At 44.4% G+C, this 16,054-nt stretch overlaps 1 protein-coding gene across 19 annotated transcripts in view; it reads right to left on the bottom strand.

Annotated features, from left to right (window-relative positions):
• The window catches only part of BPTF (bromodomain PHD finger transcription factor), a 150,206-nt gene that overhangs the window by 4,070 nt on the left and 130,082 nt on the right, over positions 1 to 16,054 (bottom strand). For 17 of the 19 annotated variants that reach the window (XM_031657147.1, XM_031657136.1, XM_031657137.1 and 14 more), the window contains 2 exons: positions 14,389 to 14,473; positions 4,587 to 4,773 (listed from right to left, as the gene is read on the bottom strand). In XM_031657147.1, the coding sequence (XP_031513007.1) occupies positions 4,587 to 4,773; positions 14,389 to 14,473 (272 nt within the window). The remainder of the gene's footprint in view (positions 1 to 4,586; positions 4,774 to 14,388; positions 14,474 to 16,054) is intronic. The other 2 variants (XR_004179290.1, XR_004179289.1) reach the window with 1 other exon arrangement.

Here is a 16,054-nt window from a genome sequence, read left to right as displayed (position 1 = left end):
AACTTCTCCTCCCGGGTTCAAATGATTCTCCTGCCTCAGCCTCCCCAGTAGGTGGGATTACAGGTGCCTGTCCCCAAGCCCAGCTAATTTTTGTATTTTTAGTAGAGACGAGGTTTTATCATGTTGGCCAGGTTGGTCTTGAACCCCTGACCTCAAGTAGTGATCCACCCACCTCAGCCTCCCAAAGTGTTAGGATTACAGGCATAAGCCACCACACCCAGCCTGAGTAGGGTTTTTTTTTTTTTTTTTTTTTTTGAGTCTCGCTCTTGTCACCTGGGCTGGAGTGTAGCGGTACAATCTGCAACCTCCGCCTCCCAGGTTCAACTGATTCTCCTGTCTCAGCCTCCCGAGTAGCTGGGACTTACAGATGTGCACCACCATGTCTAGCTAATTTTTTTATTTTTAGTGTAGACGGGGTTTTACCACGTTGGCCAGGCTGGTCTCAAATTCCTCACCTTAGGTGATCCGCCTGCCTCGGCCTTCCAAAGTGCTGGGATTATAGGCATGAGCCACCACCACACCCGGCCAGGGTAGATTTCTTTTACAGCTATTTCTTGTTTTATCAACTTTTGTTTAAGCCCTGCTATGGCAATGAGAACCAAGCTCACTTAACCATTTTCTCACCTCCCTTTTTGAGTCTCGAGTTTTATTTCCCTATAATTTAAAAATTACATAATTCTATGCTTTGTCTATAGGGTGATTCTAAAAGTTGAAAATCAATGTCATTATTTTTATTATTTTTGAGACGGAGTTTTGCTCTTGTGGCCCAGGCTGGAGTGCAGTGGCGCGGTTTTGGTGCTCTGCAACCTCCACCTCCCAGGTCCAAGTGATTCTGTCTCAGCCTCCTGCGTAGCTGGGATTACAGGCATGTGCCACCACACCTAATTTTTGTATTTTTAGTAGCGACGGGGTTTCAGCATGTTGGTCAGGCTGGTCTCAACTCCTGACCTCAGATGATCCACACACCCTGGCCTTCCAAAGCACTGGGATTACAGGTGTGAGCCACCGTGCCTGGCCCAATGTTACTACGAAAATGTAAATATTTTTCTCTGTAGCACCTAGTCCTTTGCTAATAGGGCTCTTTTTTTTTTTTTTTTTTTTTTGAGACAGGGTCTTATTGTGTCGTCCAGGCTAGAGTGCAGTGGCGTGAACATGGCTCACTGCAGCATCTACCTCCTGGGCTCAATCCTCCCACTTCAGCCTCTGAAGTAGCTGGGACCACAGGTGCACATCACCATGCCTGGCTAAATTTTATGTTTTGTAAAGATGGGGTTTCGTCATGTTGCCCAGGCTGGTCTAGAATTCCTCGGCTCAAGCATCCTCCTGCCTCAGTCTCTCAATGTGTTGGGATTACAGGCACGAGCCACCGTGCCCAGCTAACAGAGCACACTTACACAACTTTCTGTTTTTAGTGGTGTTTCTAATTGCCTTTCATTTTTATCCCTGACATTCTTCGGCTTAATCATAGCCTTATGTTTTTCTGTCTTAAACAAATTATCTAATGTATGAGTCATTTTCTTGCTCTACTGAGCCTCTGGGGAGTGCTCCATTCTCCTGTTAGGATTTGGACTGCTGACATTTTACAGCCTGCTGTACAAATGTCACCTTGGGTCAGAGTAATTCTCATTGCTTTCCTGAACCTCCTGTTTTCTGAACTCAAATAAACAAAAATTTCTGGCCAGGCGCGGTGGCTCACGTCTGTAATCCCAGCACTTTGGGAGGCCAAGGCAGGGGGATCACGAGGTCTGGAGTTTGAGACCAGCTTGGCCAACATGGTGAAACCTCGTCTCCACCAAAAATACAAAAATCAGCTGGGCATGGTGGTGGGCGCCTGTAATCCCAGCTACTTGGGAGACTGAGGCAGAAGAATTGCTTGAACCCAGGAGGCAGAGGTTGCAGTGAGCCAAGATTGTGTCACTGAACTCCATTCTGGGCAACAGAGTGAGACTGTCTCAAAAAAAAAAAAAAAAAAAATTTTCTGGCCCAGCGCAATGGCTCATGGCTGTAATCCCAGCACTTTGGGAGGCCAAGGCTGGTGGGAGGATTGCTTAAGCTCAGGAATTCAAGACTAGCTTGGATCATAGCAAGACCCTGTCCCTAATTAAAAAGATACATCATGGCCGGGCGCGGTGGCTCACGCCTGTTAATCCCAGCACTTTTGGAGGCCGAGGCGGGCGGATCACCTGAGATTGGGAGTTTGAGACCAGCCTTGCCAACATGCAGAAACCCCTGTAATCCCAGCTACTAGAGAGGCTGAGGCAGGAGAATCCCTTGAATCCAGGAAGGCGGAGGTTGCAGTGAGCCGAGATGGCGCCACTGTACTCCAATCTAGCCTGAGCAACAAGAGTGAAACTCCGTTTCAAAAAAAAAAAAAAGATGCTTTTCTTTTTTTTCTTGAGACAGAGTCTCGCTCTGTCGCCCAAGCTGGAGTGCAGTGGCCTCATCTCGGCTTACTGCAAGCTCCGCTGCTGGGGTTCACACCATTCTCCTGCCTCAGCCTCGGGAGTAGCTGGGACAACAGGCGCCCCCCACCACGCCCGGCTAATTTTTTTTTTTTTGTATTTTTAGCAGAGATGGCGTTTCACTGTGTTAGCCAGGATGGTCTCGATCTCTTGACCTCGTGATCCACCCACCTCGGCCTCCCAAAGTGCTGGGATTACAGGAAGATCATTAAAAAGGAAAAAATTTGTTTCCTTATTTTTGATAGCACACATTTTTTTTTCTTCTGAGATGGAGTCTCACTCTGACACCAAGACTGGAATGCAGTGGCGCAATCTCAGCTCACTGCAGCCTGTGCCTCCCGGGTTCAAGCGATTCTCATGCCTCGTCTCCTGTGTAGCTGAGACTACAGGCGTGCACCATTATGCCTGCCTAATTTTTGTATTTTAAGTAGAGATGGGGTTTCACCATGTTGGCCAGGATGATCTTGAACTGCTGACCTCAAGTGATCCACCTGCCTTGGCCTCCCCAAAGTGCTGGGATTACAGGCTTGAGCCATCGTGCCTGGCCAATAGCACATACTTTTTAAAAATACCTGCCAAGAAAGGATGTCCTGAGTCCTCACGTGACCGAAAATGTATTTATTCTGCCTCTAAACTTGACTGTTTGGATGCAACTGACAATCTTTTTTTTTTTTTTTTTTTGAGACGGAGTCTCGCTCTGTCGCCCAGGCTGGAGTGCAGTGGCCGGATCTCAGCTCACTGCAAGATCCGCCTCCCGGGTTCACGCCATTCTCCTGCCTCAGCCTCCCGAGTAGTTGGGACTACAGGTGCCCGCCACCGCGCCTGGCTAGTTTTTTGTATTTTTTAGTAGAGACAGGGTTTCACCGTGTTAGCCAGGATGGTCTCGATCTCCTGACCTCGTGATCCGCCCGTCTCAGCCTCCCAAAGTGCTGGGATTACAGGCTTGAGCCACTGCGCCCGGCCAATCATTTTTTCTTAAACTTTTAGATTTATTCTTCCATAATCTTCTAGCACTAAATGTCATAGCAGAAAAATCTGACACCAATCTAATTCTTGTTTCATAGATTGTCTGTTTTATCTAAGAGTTTCTTTTATTCTTAGCGTTTGGAAATTTTATAGTGATGTATGTAGGGGTGAGTCTTTTTCCATTTGTCCACCTGGTTTATAAGGTTTATCAACTGTCTCCCTTGCTCCCCCCTACCCCTCATAGAGTGCAAGGGCCTTAATTTATTCACTGCTAAATTCCCTGTATCTGGTGCACACACATCAGGTTCTCAAAAGTCATTTGCTGAGTGAAGGAATTTATTCTGCTAGAATTTAAAGTCCTGTGACTATCATCAGCTCAGCAAATTTTTCTTTCATTCTTGTCTTTTTTTTTGAGACAGGGTCTCACTCTGTCACTCAGGTTGGAGAGCAGTGGTGTAATTACAGCTCACGGCAGCCTTGAACTCCTGGGCACAGTGATCTTCCTGTCACAGTCTCCTGAGTAGCTAGGACAACGGGTATATGCCACTATGCCCAGTTAATTTTTAAAATTTTTGTAGAGACACAATCTCACTGTGTTGACAAAGCTGGGAATTCCACCCCCCCACCCCCTACCGTGAGAGTCTCATTGTCCCCCAGGCTGGAGTGCAGTGGTGTGATCTTGGCTCACTGCAACCTCCGCCTCCCAAGTTCAAGTGATTCTTGTGTCTCAGCCTCCCAAGCAGCTGAGATTACATGCGTGTGTCACCACACCTGGCAAATTTTCGTATTTTTAGTAAGAGACGGGGTGTCTCCATGTTGGCCAGGCTGGTCTTGAACTCCTGATCTCAGGTGATCTGCCTGCCTTGGCCTCCCAAAGTGTTGGGATTACAGGTGTGAGCCACTGCGCCTGGCCACTTTGTGAATTTTAAAAAAAGACTTTAAGCAGATCAACGACAAATCCAGCAATTTCCCAATATTTTGTCTGTCCACTTCTCCTTGCCAGTAGATTATAACCCTGGAGTCTTGATTTTTTTTTTTTTTTTTTAAAGATATTTAAGGTTAAATTACCATAAACTGCACTGGTTGAATCTTGAGACAGAGTAGTATAAAGAGAGTGAAGAGCTGAATTAATTCAGAACACTGCACCCATTTGCTCACCTGCTAGCTTTGAATCCTTTCAATTTCTGTACAAAGAATGATTCAAGAACTTCTGCACACTGGTAAAACGGGGAGTCACTTGGATTGTAGTAACGACAGTTATCAAAAATTTTGGTCATATCTGCCACAAATTCCGTCAGCTTTTCATAATACCGTCTTTGTACTCTTTCTTCCATGGTGGCAAGGTCTTAAAAACACAAAATGTAAAACATTTTCAGAGCTTTAAGGTTTTTCCAATGTGAATATCCTCTGAAGTTCTAACAAATATATATGTTTACTTTGCAAGCAGTCCTGGAACCAGGCTGGTTCACCCTGGAGGTTATTTTGCAATTCATGAAGAACAAAAGAGTACTTTTCCAATTTTGTTTCTGACTGAGGTTCTAATATATAAATCCTGGCTGCTGTTAAGAAGGTTCTTTTACTTTCAGTTAACTGCATAGAATAGTCCTTCATTCAAATGGTTTGAGATCAATGAAACACACCAACATGATCTATACATATCTAAGTATAACACATTTCTCCATGCAAACAATTTAGTATATGTACAAAGAAAAGGTGGGAATCCAGAATTAAGAACAAAGTCTCTGTACTAGTGGCTTTATGATCCTTGCATTAGACTTTAATAACATCATATTGCTTTTTTATTCATTTTTATTGTTACCTTATATTTGTGACAAAGTGACACTGTCTTACCATTCATGACTGCAATGATAAGTGTCCACTTAAATGTAAGGGAAAAATATTAGCTGATACGAATATTAGTATGTAATAGTAGAGGCAATATGTAGAAAGGAGAAAATCATTATGGTGATAGATGGGTGTAATATTGTGAAATATATATTTGGTCTTTGTCCGGATTTCTTGACACTTAGCTCCTAACACGGTTGGAATCTCCAGAGTGATAAGTTTCTTTTATATGTTAATGACTGGTGGCTGGAATTCCCTAGATAGCTTCGGAATGGGGGATGGTCACCGGAAGGACCTAGTCAGGATTAGAGGGTTGGGACTTTCAGTCCCATCCCCCAACCTCCGGAAGGGAAGAGGGGCTAAAGGTTAAACTGATCACCAATGGCCAAGGGTGTAATCACTCATGCCTACGTAATGAAGCTTCCCTAAAAACCCAAAAGGACTGGGTTCAGAGAGCTTCCTGATACAGCTGAACGCGTGGACGTGACTGGCAGGTGGTGTGCCCAGAGAGGGCATGAACGCCCCTCCCCACAGCGTTGCCCTGTGCATCCTCTCCACCTGGTGTTCATCGGAATCCTTTGCAGTGTCCTTAATAAACCGGTAAGCCTAAGTAGGTGTTTCCCTGAGTTCGGTGAGCTGCTCCTGCAAATTACTGAATCTTAGGAGAAGCTTGTGGGAACCCTGATTTATAGCCAGACGGTCAGACATGCAGGTAAAACAACCTGGGGATGGCAATTAGCATCTGAAGAGGGGGTAGTCTTGGGGACTGAGTCCCCAGCCTGTGGAATCTGACCCTATCTTCAGGTAGATAGTGTCAGAATTGAATTGAATTAGAAGACACCCAGTTAGGGTCTGAAGCAGACGACTGGATTGGTTGTTCATGGGGAGAAATCCCCACCCACTTCTTGGCGACCAGAGGTCAGCAAACAGAATTCTCCCACGTTGATTGTAGTGAGAGCGCACAGGAAAACAATTTTTTTTTTTTTTTGCTGTAGAGCAGGCAACTGCTTTGGAATGTACTGACTGAAATAAATCTACCTGAAACAACATTGATCCTAGGAGAATGTTGTGCTTGAAATAAAATTCTGTATACAATTTGACATAAATATCTGAGAGAGTGAAAGGCCAGTAATCTCCAATCTATCTAGGGTGCACAGACAACACATTCCAAACTAAAGCTTCGTGAATATTTTTGAATTTGAAAGTGACTTGAAAGTTCATCCAATAAGTAAAAGTACTAGAATACCTAAGAAACAGCTGAAAAGTAAAAGTAATGAGAGAGAATCTTATCTGTCAGCCATTAAAAACTATTCTAAAGCTGTGATAACGCAAAGTGTGGGAGCACGCAGAACAACACAAACACTAACAGAGACAAGTTCAAACGACGAACAGATTTAACTGTATCTAGTGTAAGAATTTCACATATGTTAAGGATGTCCCTTCAGGTCAGTAGGGAAAGGAGTTCATTCATAAATGAGGTTGTGGCTGGCGTGGCTCACGTCTGTAATCCCAGCACTTTGGAGGCCGAGGTGGGCGGATCACCTGAGGTCAGGAGTTCTGAGACCACCCTGGCCAACACAGAGAAACCCCATCTCTACTGAAAATACAAAAATAAGCTGGGCATGGTGGCACATGCCTTTAATCCCAGCTACTAGGGAGGCTGAGGGGAGAATCCCTTGAACCCAGGAAGTGGAGGCTGCAGTGAGCCAAGATCGCACCACTGCACTCACCACTGCCTGGGCGACAGAGCGAGACAACCTCTCAAAAAACAAAAGCAAAAACAAAAAAAAGAGTTTGAGGCAACTGCCTACATATCTGAAAAAAAAAAAAAAATTCTATCTCATTATATGCCAGATAATTCTGGGTTTATTAAAATCCAAGGGCAAAAATTAAAACCATAAAAAGTACTAGGAGACAAAACACTGTAAATGTAGTAACTGAGCTGTATATACAAAAATGATTAAAATGGCAAACTTTGTTATATATATTTTAGTACACACACACACACACACACACCTCTTTGAAAGCTCCAGTTTATGTAGTTTTAAAAAAAATGTGTAAATGTGAAGAACTGTGAAAATACACATAGCTTGATTCCAAGCAAGACTTGGCACATCAATGCTGTAGGTTCATGTAAGGTGTACAGGAAAGAGCGAACACATCACACTAGGACATTCTTGGTTCATACTTATATTATGTGCTGGTTACTACTGCTTGACTAATTTTCGTTTTAATAAAGTACGTGAATAACGCTTGGACACCGAATGGCTCCAAGTTAATTAGGTATCCCTTAAATTTAGTCCTAGAACACATAGGTGAGTATATATCATGGAGGAGGAAAAAGACTCCAAGCATGATGCCTATTTATGATTAATAGATATGACTCCAAAAAATGTTAAAAACTACCATATGCCAAAAAAATCATAAAACTTTTACTTCTTTTTAGTATACAAATAGCCCTTAAATAGCCAGACGTGGTGGCTCATGTCTGTAATCCCAGCACTTTGGGAGGCAGAGGCGGGCAGATTACCTGAGGTCAAGAGTTCGAGACCAGCCTGGTCAACCAACATGGTGAAACCCCATCTCTACTAAAAATACAGAAATTAGCTGGGTGTGGTGGCGGGCGCCTGTAATGCCAGCTACTCGGGAGGCTGAGGTGGAAGAATCAGTTGAACCCGGGTGCTGGAGGTTGCAGTGATTCAAAATCATGACACCGTGCTCCAGCCTGGGCAACAGAGTGAGACTCCTTCTCAAAAAATGAAAATATAAAATAAAAGCCCTTAAATAATACTGATAACAATATAAATATCTCGAGAGAAAAATAAAAGAAATATGTAAATAGGATACTCTTACATAAAAACACTTTCTTTGACAAATTAGCAGAAATTAAAAATGGTAACACTGGCCTATTAACAGAGGTTACCTGTAGGGGACAATATGGGAGTAGTGGTAAATATTACATTTTACATCTCTGTAACATCTGCATTTGTACACTATAAAACACACTACTTTTGAAATAAATATTTTCAAAGACAAAAAATATGCCACTCAAAAGAGTGATAATACTCAGTGTTTTTCAAGAGTGCAGACAGAATGTTACAGATATACACAATTAGTGGAAGCTGGTTCAATTTGCTAACGTGTAATTTTTATCTTTTTTCTTTTTCTTTTTTTTTGAGATGGAGTCTCGATCTATCACCCAGGCTGAAGTGCAGTGGCACGATCTCGGCTCACTGCAACCTCCACCTCTTGGGATCAAGCAATTCTCCTGACTCAGCTTCCTGAGTAGCTGGGATTACAGGCACGCACCACCATGCCCAACTAATTTTGGTATTTTTAGTAGAGACAGGGTTTTGCCATGTTGGCCAAGCTGGTCTTGAACTCTTGACCTTGTAATCTGCCCACCTCAGCCTCCCAAAGGGCTGGGATTACAGGCATGAGCCACCGTGCCCGGCCCTAAAGTGTAATTTAAAAATAATTCTTTTTTTTTTTTTTTTTTGTGACAGGGTCTCACTCTGTTGCACAGGCTGAAGTGTGGAGGTGTCACAGTGATGAGCCACCCTTGCCTGGCCATTGTTTTTTGTTTTTTGTTTTTTTTTTTTAAAAGCCGGGCGCGGTGGCTCAAGCCTGTAATCCCAGCACTTTGGGAGGGCCGAGAAGGCATGGATCACAAGGTCAGGAGATCGAGACCATCCTGGCTAACATGGTGAAACCCCGCCTCTACTAAAAATACAAAAACTAGCCGGGCGAGGTATGGGCTTCAGTCCCAGCTACTGAGGCTGAGGCAGAAGAATGGCGTGAAACCCGGAGGCAGAGCTTGCAGTGAGCTGAGATCCGCCACTGCACCTGTGCCTACATAGAGCCAGACTCCGCCTCAAAAAAAAAAAAAAAAAAGCCTAAAAAGGACCAGGTGTGGTGGGTCACGCCTGTAACCCCAGCACTTTGGGAGGACAAGGTTGGTGAATCCCTTGAGGTCAGGAGTTCAAGATCAGCCTGGCCAACAGGGTGAAACCCTGACTCTACTAAAAATACAAAAATTAGCTGAGTGTGGTGGCGCACGCCTGTAATCCCAGATACTCAGAAGGCTGAGGCAGGAGAATCGCTTGAACCACGGAGGGAGAGGTTGCAGTAAGCCGAGACAGTGCCACCGCACTCCAGCCCAGGCGATACAGCGAGACTCCGTGTCAAAAAATAAACAAAAACAGTGTACTACATCCCTGTTACTCAAAAGGCTGAGGTGGGAGAATCGCCTGGGCCTGGGAGGATGAGGATGCAGTGAGCTGGTGATGGCACCACTGCACTCCAGCCTGGGCAGAACAGCAGCAGCAAAGCCTCAAATATAGTTAGACCCTTTCACCTGGAGACTGTTTTTTTAGAACAAGTACAGGCAGATGTATAAACAAAGATGTTCAGTGACATGTTGTTTTACTAGCAAAAACTACACACAACAAAACTATTGATGGGGGGGTGTTAATTTTTTTTTTTTTTGAGACGGAGTCTCACTCTGTTGCCCAGGCTGGAGTGCAGTGGCGCGATCTCTGCTCACTGCAAGCAAGCTCCACCTCCCGGGTTCACGCCATTGTCCTGCCTCAGCCTCCTGAGTAGCTGGGACTACAGGTGCCCGCCACCACACCCGGCTATTTTTAGTAGAGACGGGGTTTCACCGAGCTAGCCAGGATGGTCTCAATCTCCTGACCTTGTGATCCGCCCACCTCGGCCTTCCAAAGTGCTGAGATTACAGGCATGAGCCACCATGCCTGGCTGGGGGGTGTTAATTTTAATTTCATATAATTAAAAATGATGTAGGTCTATAACAGCCGATGTGAAAAAGTATTAAGTTTACAAAACACATTACCGAACATGATAACTCATTTAAACTTATTTCTATTTAAGAAAATAAAAGTTGCTGATTTTGTTGGTTCCCTTATACCCTTAAAGAAAATTACTATTTTCAGTTTAGTCTATATTGTTCCAGACATTTTCTATGCATTTTTAAACATATCTAGGTACTCTTAGAAAATAAATGTTTACTGCTTAAAATCTGGGTACTGCTCTGTAACTTTTACTTCTTTTCCTAACAACATGTTTTGGGAGATCTATATTATTATCTTTATTTACCTACTTAGGAGATACAGGAGATTATGTTTAACTTAGTATGGATGTATATCTGTATTTTATTATTATGTTTGTGGGACAAGGTCTTGCTTTGTTGCCTAGGCTGCAATACAGTGGTGTGATTATGGCTCACTAAAGCCTCTACCTCCCAGCTGAAGCGATCCTCCTGCTTCAGTCTCTCGAGTGGCTGGGATCACAGGCTTGAGGCACCAGGCCTGGCTAAAGGCTTTTTTTTGGAGACGGACTTTCACTCTTGCTGCCCAGGCTGGAGTGCAATGGCCCAATCTCAGCTCACTGCAACCTCCACCTCCTGGGTTCAAGCAATTCTCCTGTCTTAGCCTCCCAAGTAGCTGGGATTACAGGCATGTGCCTCCACGCCTGGCTAATTTTGTATTTTTTTTGTAGAGATGGTTTTGCCATGTTGGTCAGGCTGGTCTTGAACTCCCAACCTCAGGTGATCCACCCGCCTCGGCCTCCCAAAGTGCTGGGATTACAGATGTGAGCCACCGCGCCCGGCCATTTTTTGCTATTTATGTATTTGAGACGGAGTTTCGTTCTTGTCCGCCAGGCTGGACTCTGCCTCCTGGGTTCAAGTAATTCTCCTGCCTCAGCCCCCTGAGCATTTTTTGTTTTCTTGTAGAGACAGGATCTCACTATGTTGCCCAGGCTGGTATTAAATTCCTGGGCTCAAGCTATCCACCTGCCTTGGCCAAAGTGCTGGGTGAGCCACCATTTGGGGTTTATCTTGGTATTAAAAAAAGCAAAAACAGGCCGGGCGCGGTGGCTCAAGCCTGTAATCCCAGCACTTTGGGAGGCCGAGAGGGGCGGATCACGAGGTCAGGAGATCGAGACCATACTGGCTAACCCGGTGAAACCCCGTCTCTACTAAAAAAAAATACAAAAAAACTAGCCAGGTGAGGTGGCGGGCGCCTGTAGTCCCAGCTACTCGGGAGGCTGAGGCAGGAGAATGGTGTAAACCCGGGAGGCGGAGCTTGCAGTGAGCTGAGATCCAGCCACTGCACTCCAGCCTGGGCGACAGAGCGAGACTCCGTCTCAAAAAAAAAAAAAAAAAAGCAAAAACAAACAGGAAAACCAGCTCTTCAAGAAAATAATTTTGGTTAAATAAGCTAAGGTATATTCAACTAATGGACCATAAAAAGCCATTAAAATCATGGGTTTTTGAATAAGATTTACATAGGAAAATGTTTGTATTTACTGTATGATATGAATTTTAACACCCATGCATACAAGAACACACCAAAAATAATGACCATCTCTTTTTGTTTTTTGAGACAGAGTTTTTCTCTGTTGCCCAGGCTGGAGTGCAGTGGCACGATCTTGTCTCACAGCAACCTCTGCCTCCTGGGTTCAAGTGATTTTTGTGCCTCAGGCTCCTTAGCTGGGAGGCTAATATCCTCCATGATATATACTCACCTGTGTGTTCTCCTAGGACTTTAAGGGATACTTAATTAACTTGGAACCATACAATGTCCAAGCACCTGCCACCACGCCCAGCTAATTTTTGTATTTTTTTTTGTAGTAGAGATGAGGTTTCACCATGTTGGCCAGGCTGGTCTTGAACTCCTGATCTCAAGCAATCTGCCTGCCTCAGCCTCCCAAAGTGCTGGGATTATAGGCATGAGCCACTGTGCCTAGCTCCGGCTGATTTAAAAAAAATTTTTTTGGAGAGACAGGGTTTTGCCATGTTGTCCAGGCTGGTCTTGAAATCCTGGGCTCAAGCCATCCACTTGTCTTGGCCTCTCAAAGTGCTGGGATTATAGGCATGAGCCACTGTGCCCGGCTTATCTTATTTATTTTGTTTATTTTTTATTTTTTTTGAGATAGAGTTTTGCTCCTGTTGTCCAGGCTGGAGTGCAGTGGCACAATCTTGGCTCAATACAACCTCTGCCTCCCAGGTTCAAGCGATTCTCCTGCCTCAGCCTCCCAAGTAGCTGGGATTACAGGCATGTGCCACCATGCTGGGCTAATTTTGTGTAGTATTTATTTTCTAAATTTTCTTTTTCTTTTTCTTTTTTTTTTTTAAGATGGAGTCTTGCTCTGTCACCCAGGCTGGAGTGCAGTGGCACAATCTCGGCTCACTGCAAGCTCCGCCTCCCAGGTTCACGCCATTCTCCTGTCTCAGTCTCCCGGGTACCTTCTCAATGGCGACTACCCAAATTTGAAATATGTACAATGATTAACTCCTTCCATTTTCAGCATCGGGAGAACAGAGGTAATAACTACTTGTTTATGTTTGTTTTTCAGAGACAGTCTTCATTTATTTCCTCTTCATGTTTCCCCCTCTTTGAAGCTGCCATGAAACACAAACTCTTCTCATTTAAAAAAATGCTTAGCTGGCTTTTGGAACATAATTCTTTCATTAGCAGTAAGTGATCCTTTGGAAGCTTTTAACTACGTTTTAATTTTTCTAATTTCTTTTGCAGATAAATTATTTTTTAATACAATCATTTGTAGCCATTAGTGTTGATACAATTACTTGTGGCTGCTATTACCATTTTTTTCTGGGAAATGAGGAGTATATTCTCTCTAGTTCATCAAATTTGCTCTCCTTCAGAAAAAGATGAGGCAGAATTGAATGGAGAAGGATGAGGGGATCAAATAGACCACAACCCAATCATTAATTTCACTCATTCTTTTATAAAGCTGCATAATACTCCAGTCAGACATCATTTGATATAGCTACGCTATTGATGGCTACTTATTTCATTTCCAATCCTTTTTTTTTTTTTTTGAGATGGAGTCTCGCTCTGTTGTCCAGGCTGGAGTGCAGTGGCGCAATCTCTGCTCACTGCACGCTCCGCCCTCCTGGGTTCACGCTATTCTCCTGCCTCAGCCTCCCGAGTAGCTGGGACTACAGGTGCCTGCCACCTCGCCCGGCTAGTTTTTTGTATTTTTAGTAGAGACAGGGTTTCACTATGTTAGCTGGGATGGTCTGGATCTCCTGACCTCATGATCTGCCCGCCTTGGCGACTCAAAGTGCTGGGATTACAGGCGTGAGCCACTGCGCCCAGGGATTTTTTTTTTTTTTTTTGGACGGAGTCTCACTCTGTGGTCCAGGCTGGAATGCAGTGGTGTGATCTCGGCTCACTGCAACCTCTGCCTCCCGGAGTGCTGGGATTCCAGCGTGAGCCACCCTGCAATTTCCAATGTTTTTGTAATTATAAACACTCCCACAATGAACATACTTGTGTGCCTGTAAATCCTAAGAAATGAAACTGCTGGGTTCAAGAGTATGCACAATTGGCTGGGCATGGTGGCTCACGCTTGTAATCCCAGCACTTTGGGAGGCTGAGGGGGGCGGATCATGAGGTCAGGAGATCGAGACCATCCTGGCCAACGTGAAACTCTGTCTTTATAAAAAATATAAAATTTAGCCAGGTGTGGTGGTGCATGCCTGTAGGCCCAGCTACTCGGGATGCTGATGCAGGAGAATTGCTTGAACCTGGGAGGCGGAGGTTGTAGTGAGGTGAGATTGCACCAGTGCACTCCAGCGTGGCAACAGAGCGAGACTCTGTCTCCAAAAAAAAAAAAAAAAAAAAAAAGACCGGGCGCGGTGGCTCACGCCTGTAATCCCAGCACTTTGGGAGGCCGAGGTGGGTGGATCACAAGGTCAGGAGATCAAGACCATCCTGGCTAACACAGTGAAACCCCATCTCTACTAACAATACAAAAAATTAGCCGGATATGGTGGCAGGCGCCTGTAGTCCCAGCTACTTGGGAGGCTGAGGCAGGAGAATGGCATGAACCCGGGAGATTGCGTCACTGCACTCCAGCCTGGGCAACAGAGCGAGACTCTGTCTCAAAAAAAGAGTATGCACAACTAAACTTTAATAGATACTACAAATTTACCCTCCAAAGTGACCATACCAATTTATACCCCCACCAGCCTTGCTAAAAATATTCTAAGATATTAATTTTATGGATAATAAAACATCCACTGAGACTTCTGAAGAACTTCATATTCAACTCATGTACTTACCCATAGGTTCCTTAATAACACCATAATAATCTGGTGCATCATTAGGATCTACTGGTTCAAGGAAAGGCCAGGCCATCTTATGGGCCTATAATGAAAAAGCAGCATCATTATTGTCAGTGAAAACACTAATTCCATTTAAGTTTCTCAGCTGAGTTACTACATCAATGAACCCAAAAGTCAGTTTTAAATTTGATACATGAAATACTTTATATTAGGTGATTTCTGCTCTAGTAATAAGTTACCTAAGATGAGTCTCTTCTACAATAATGCTACTCAAAGGCTGGTCAGAAGACCCTGTGTGGGGGGTGGAGCACAAGCTTAGAAGTCACAAAATCAGTATTCTGAGCCCTACATGATGAGCTGTCACTGAGTGATGCTGGCATTGCAATCGCTTCTATAAACAGGTGGAATGGGTTCAAAGTGTGGAGTCATTACCACAGCTGGTTAATGATGAGGTGGCAGAGATGTGTCGTTAAATAACATTCAACCACATATTGAGACTATGATTCTCTTTTTAGTTACTTCAATTCTTGTGATTATGATAACAAGAGGAGAAAGTTTCAATCCAGTGCACTATATCCTTTTATTTCCCCCCATTTTTTTGAGATGGGGTCTTGCTCTGTCATCCAGGCTGGAGTGGAGTGGCATGACCATAGCTCACTGTAGCCTCCGGTGCTCAAGTGATCCTCTCACCTCAGCCTCCCGAGTAGCTGGGATTACAGGTGCGTGCCAACATGTCCAGCTAATTTTTTTAATGTTTTGTAGAGATGGGGTCTTACTTTGTTGCCCAGGTTGGTCTCTAACTCGTCAACTCAAGTGATCCTCCTGCCTTGGCCTCCCAAAGTGCTGGGATTATAGGTGTGAGTAGCCACACTGGCTTTCCATGTCTTCAATACATCTGTATCACTTGCTAATCCTGCAAACCATCCCCATTCTGTTTTTCTTTTTTTTTTGAGACAGAGTCTCGCACTGTCACTGGGCTAGAGTGCCGTGGCTCGATCTTGGCTCACTGCAACCTCCACCTCCCGGGTTCAAGCAATTCTCCTGCCTCAGTCTCCCTAGTAGCTGGGATTACAGGCGTGCGCCACCGTACCCAGCTAATTTTTTGTATTTTTAGTAGAGAGATGGGGTTTCATCCTTTTGTCCAGTCTGGTCTCGAACATCTGACCTTGTGATCTGCCCACCTCAGCCTCCCAAAGTGCTGGGATTAGGGAGTACGCCACCGTGCCCAGCCCCCTTTCTATTTTTCATAAGGAAAAGAATAACTATAATCTTTTTTTTTGTTTGTTTTGAGATGGAGTCTCACACTCTCACCCAGGCTGGAGTGCGGTGGCGCCATCTCCGCTCACTGCAAGCTCTACCTCCCAGGTTCACACCATTCTCCTGCCTCAGCTTCCTGAGTAGCTGGGACTACAGACGCCTGCCACCACCCCTGGCTAACATTTTGTATTTTTAGTAGAGATGGGGTTTCACCGTGTTACCCAGGATGGTCTCAATCTCCTGACCTTGTGATCCACCCGCCTGGCCAAGAATAACTATAATCTAATCATACTGCTTCTCAATCCATGGGGGTGAGAGGAAGTTTCTTTAAAAATAAAATGTATAAAGAAGTGAGTCATGTTAACATTCTTGTGAGTGTGAAATAAGCTGAGGTGGTGTGGGGATA

The sequence above is a fragment of the Papio anubis genome, chromosome 17 (genome assembly GCF_008728515.1).
Source record: "Papio anubis isolate 15944 chromosome 17, Panubis1.0, whole genome shotgun sequence".
Classification (NCBI taxonomy): domain Eukaryota; kingdom Metazoa; phylum Chordata; class Mammalia; order Primates; family Cercopithecidae; genus Papio; species Papio anubis.
The sequence above is the reverse complement of the archived record's forward strand: the minus strand, read 5'-3'. Positions and strand labels throughout refer to the sequence as shown.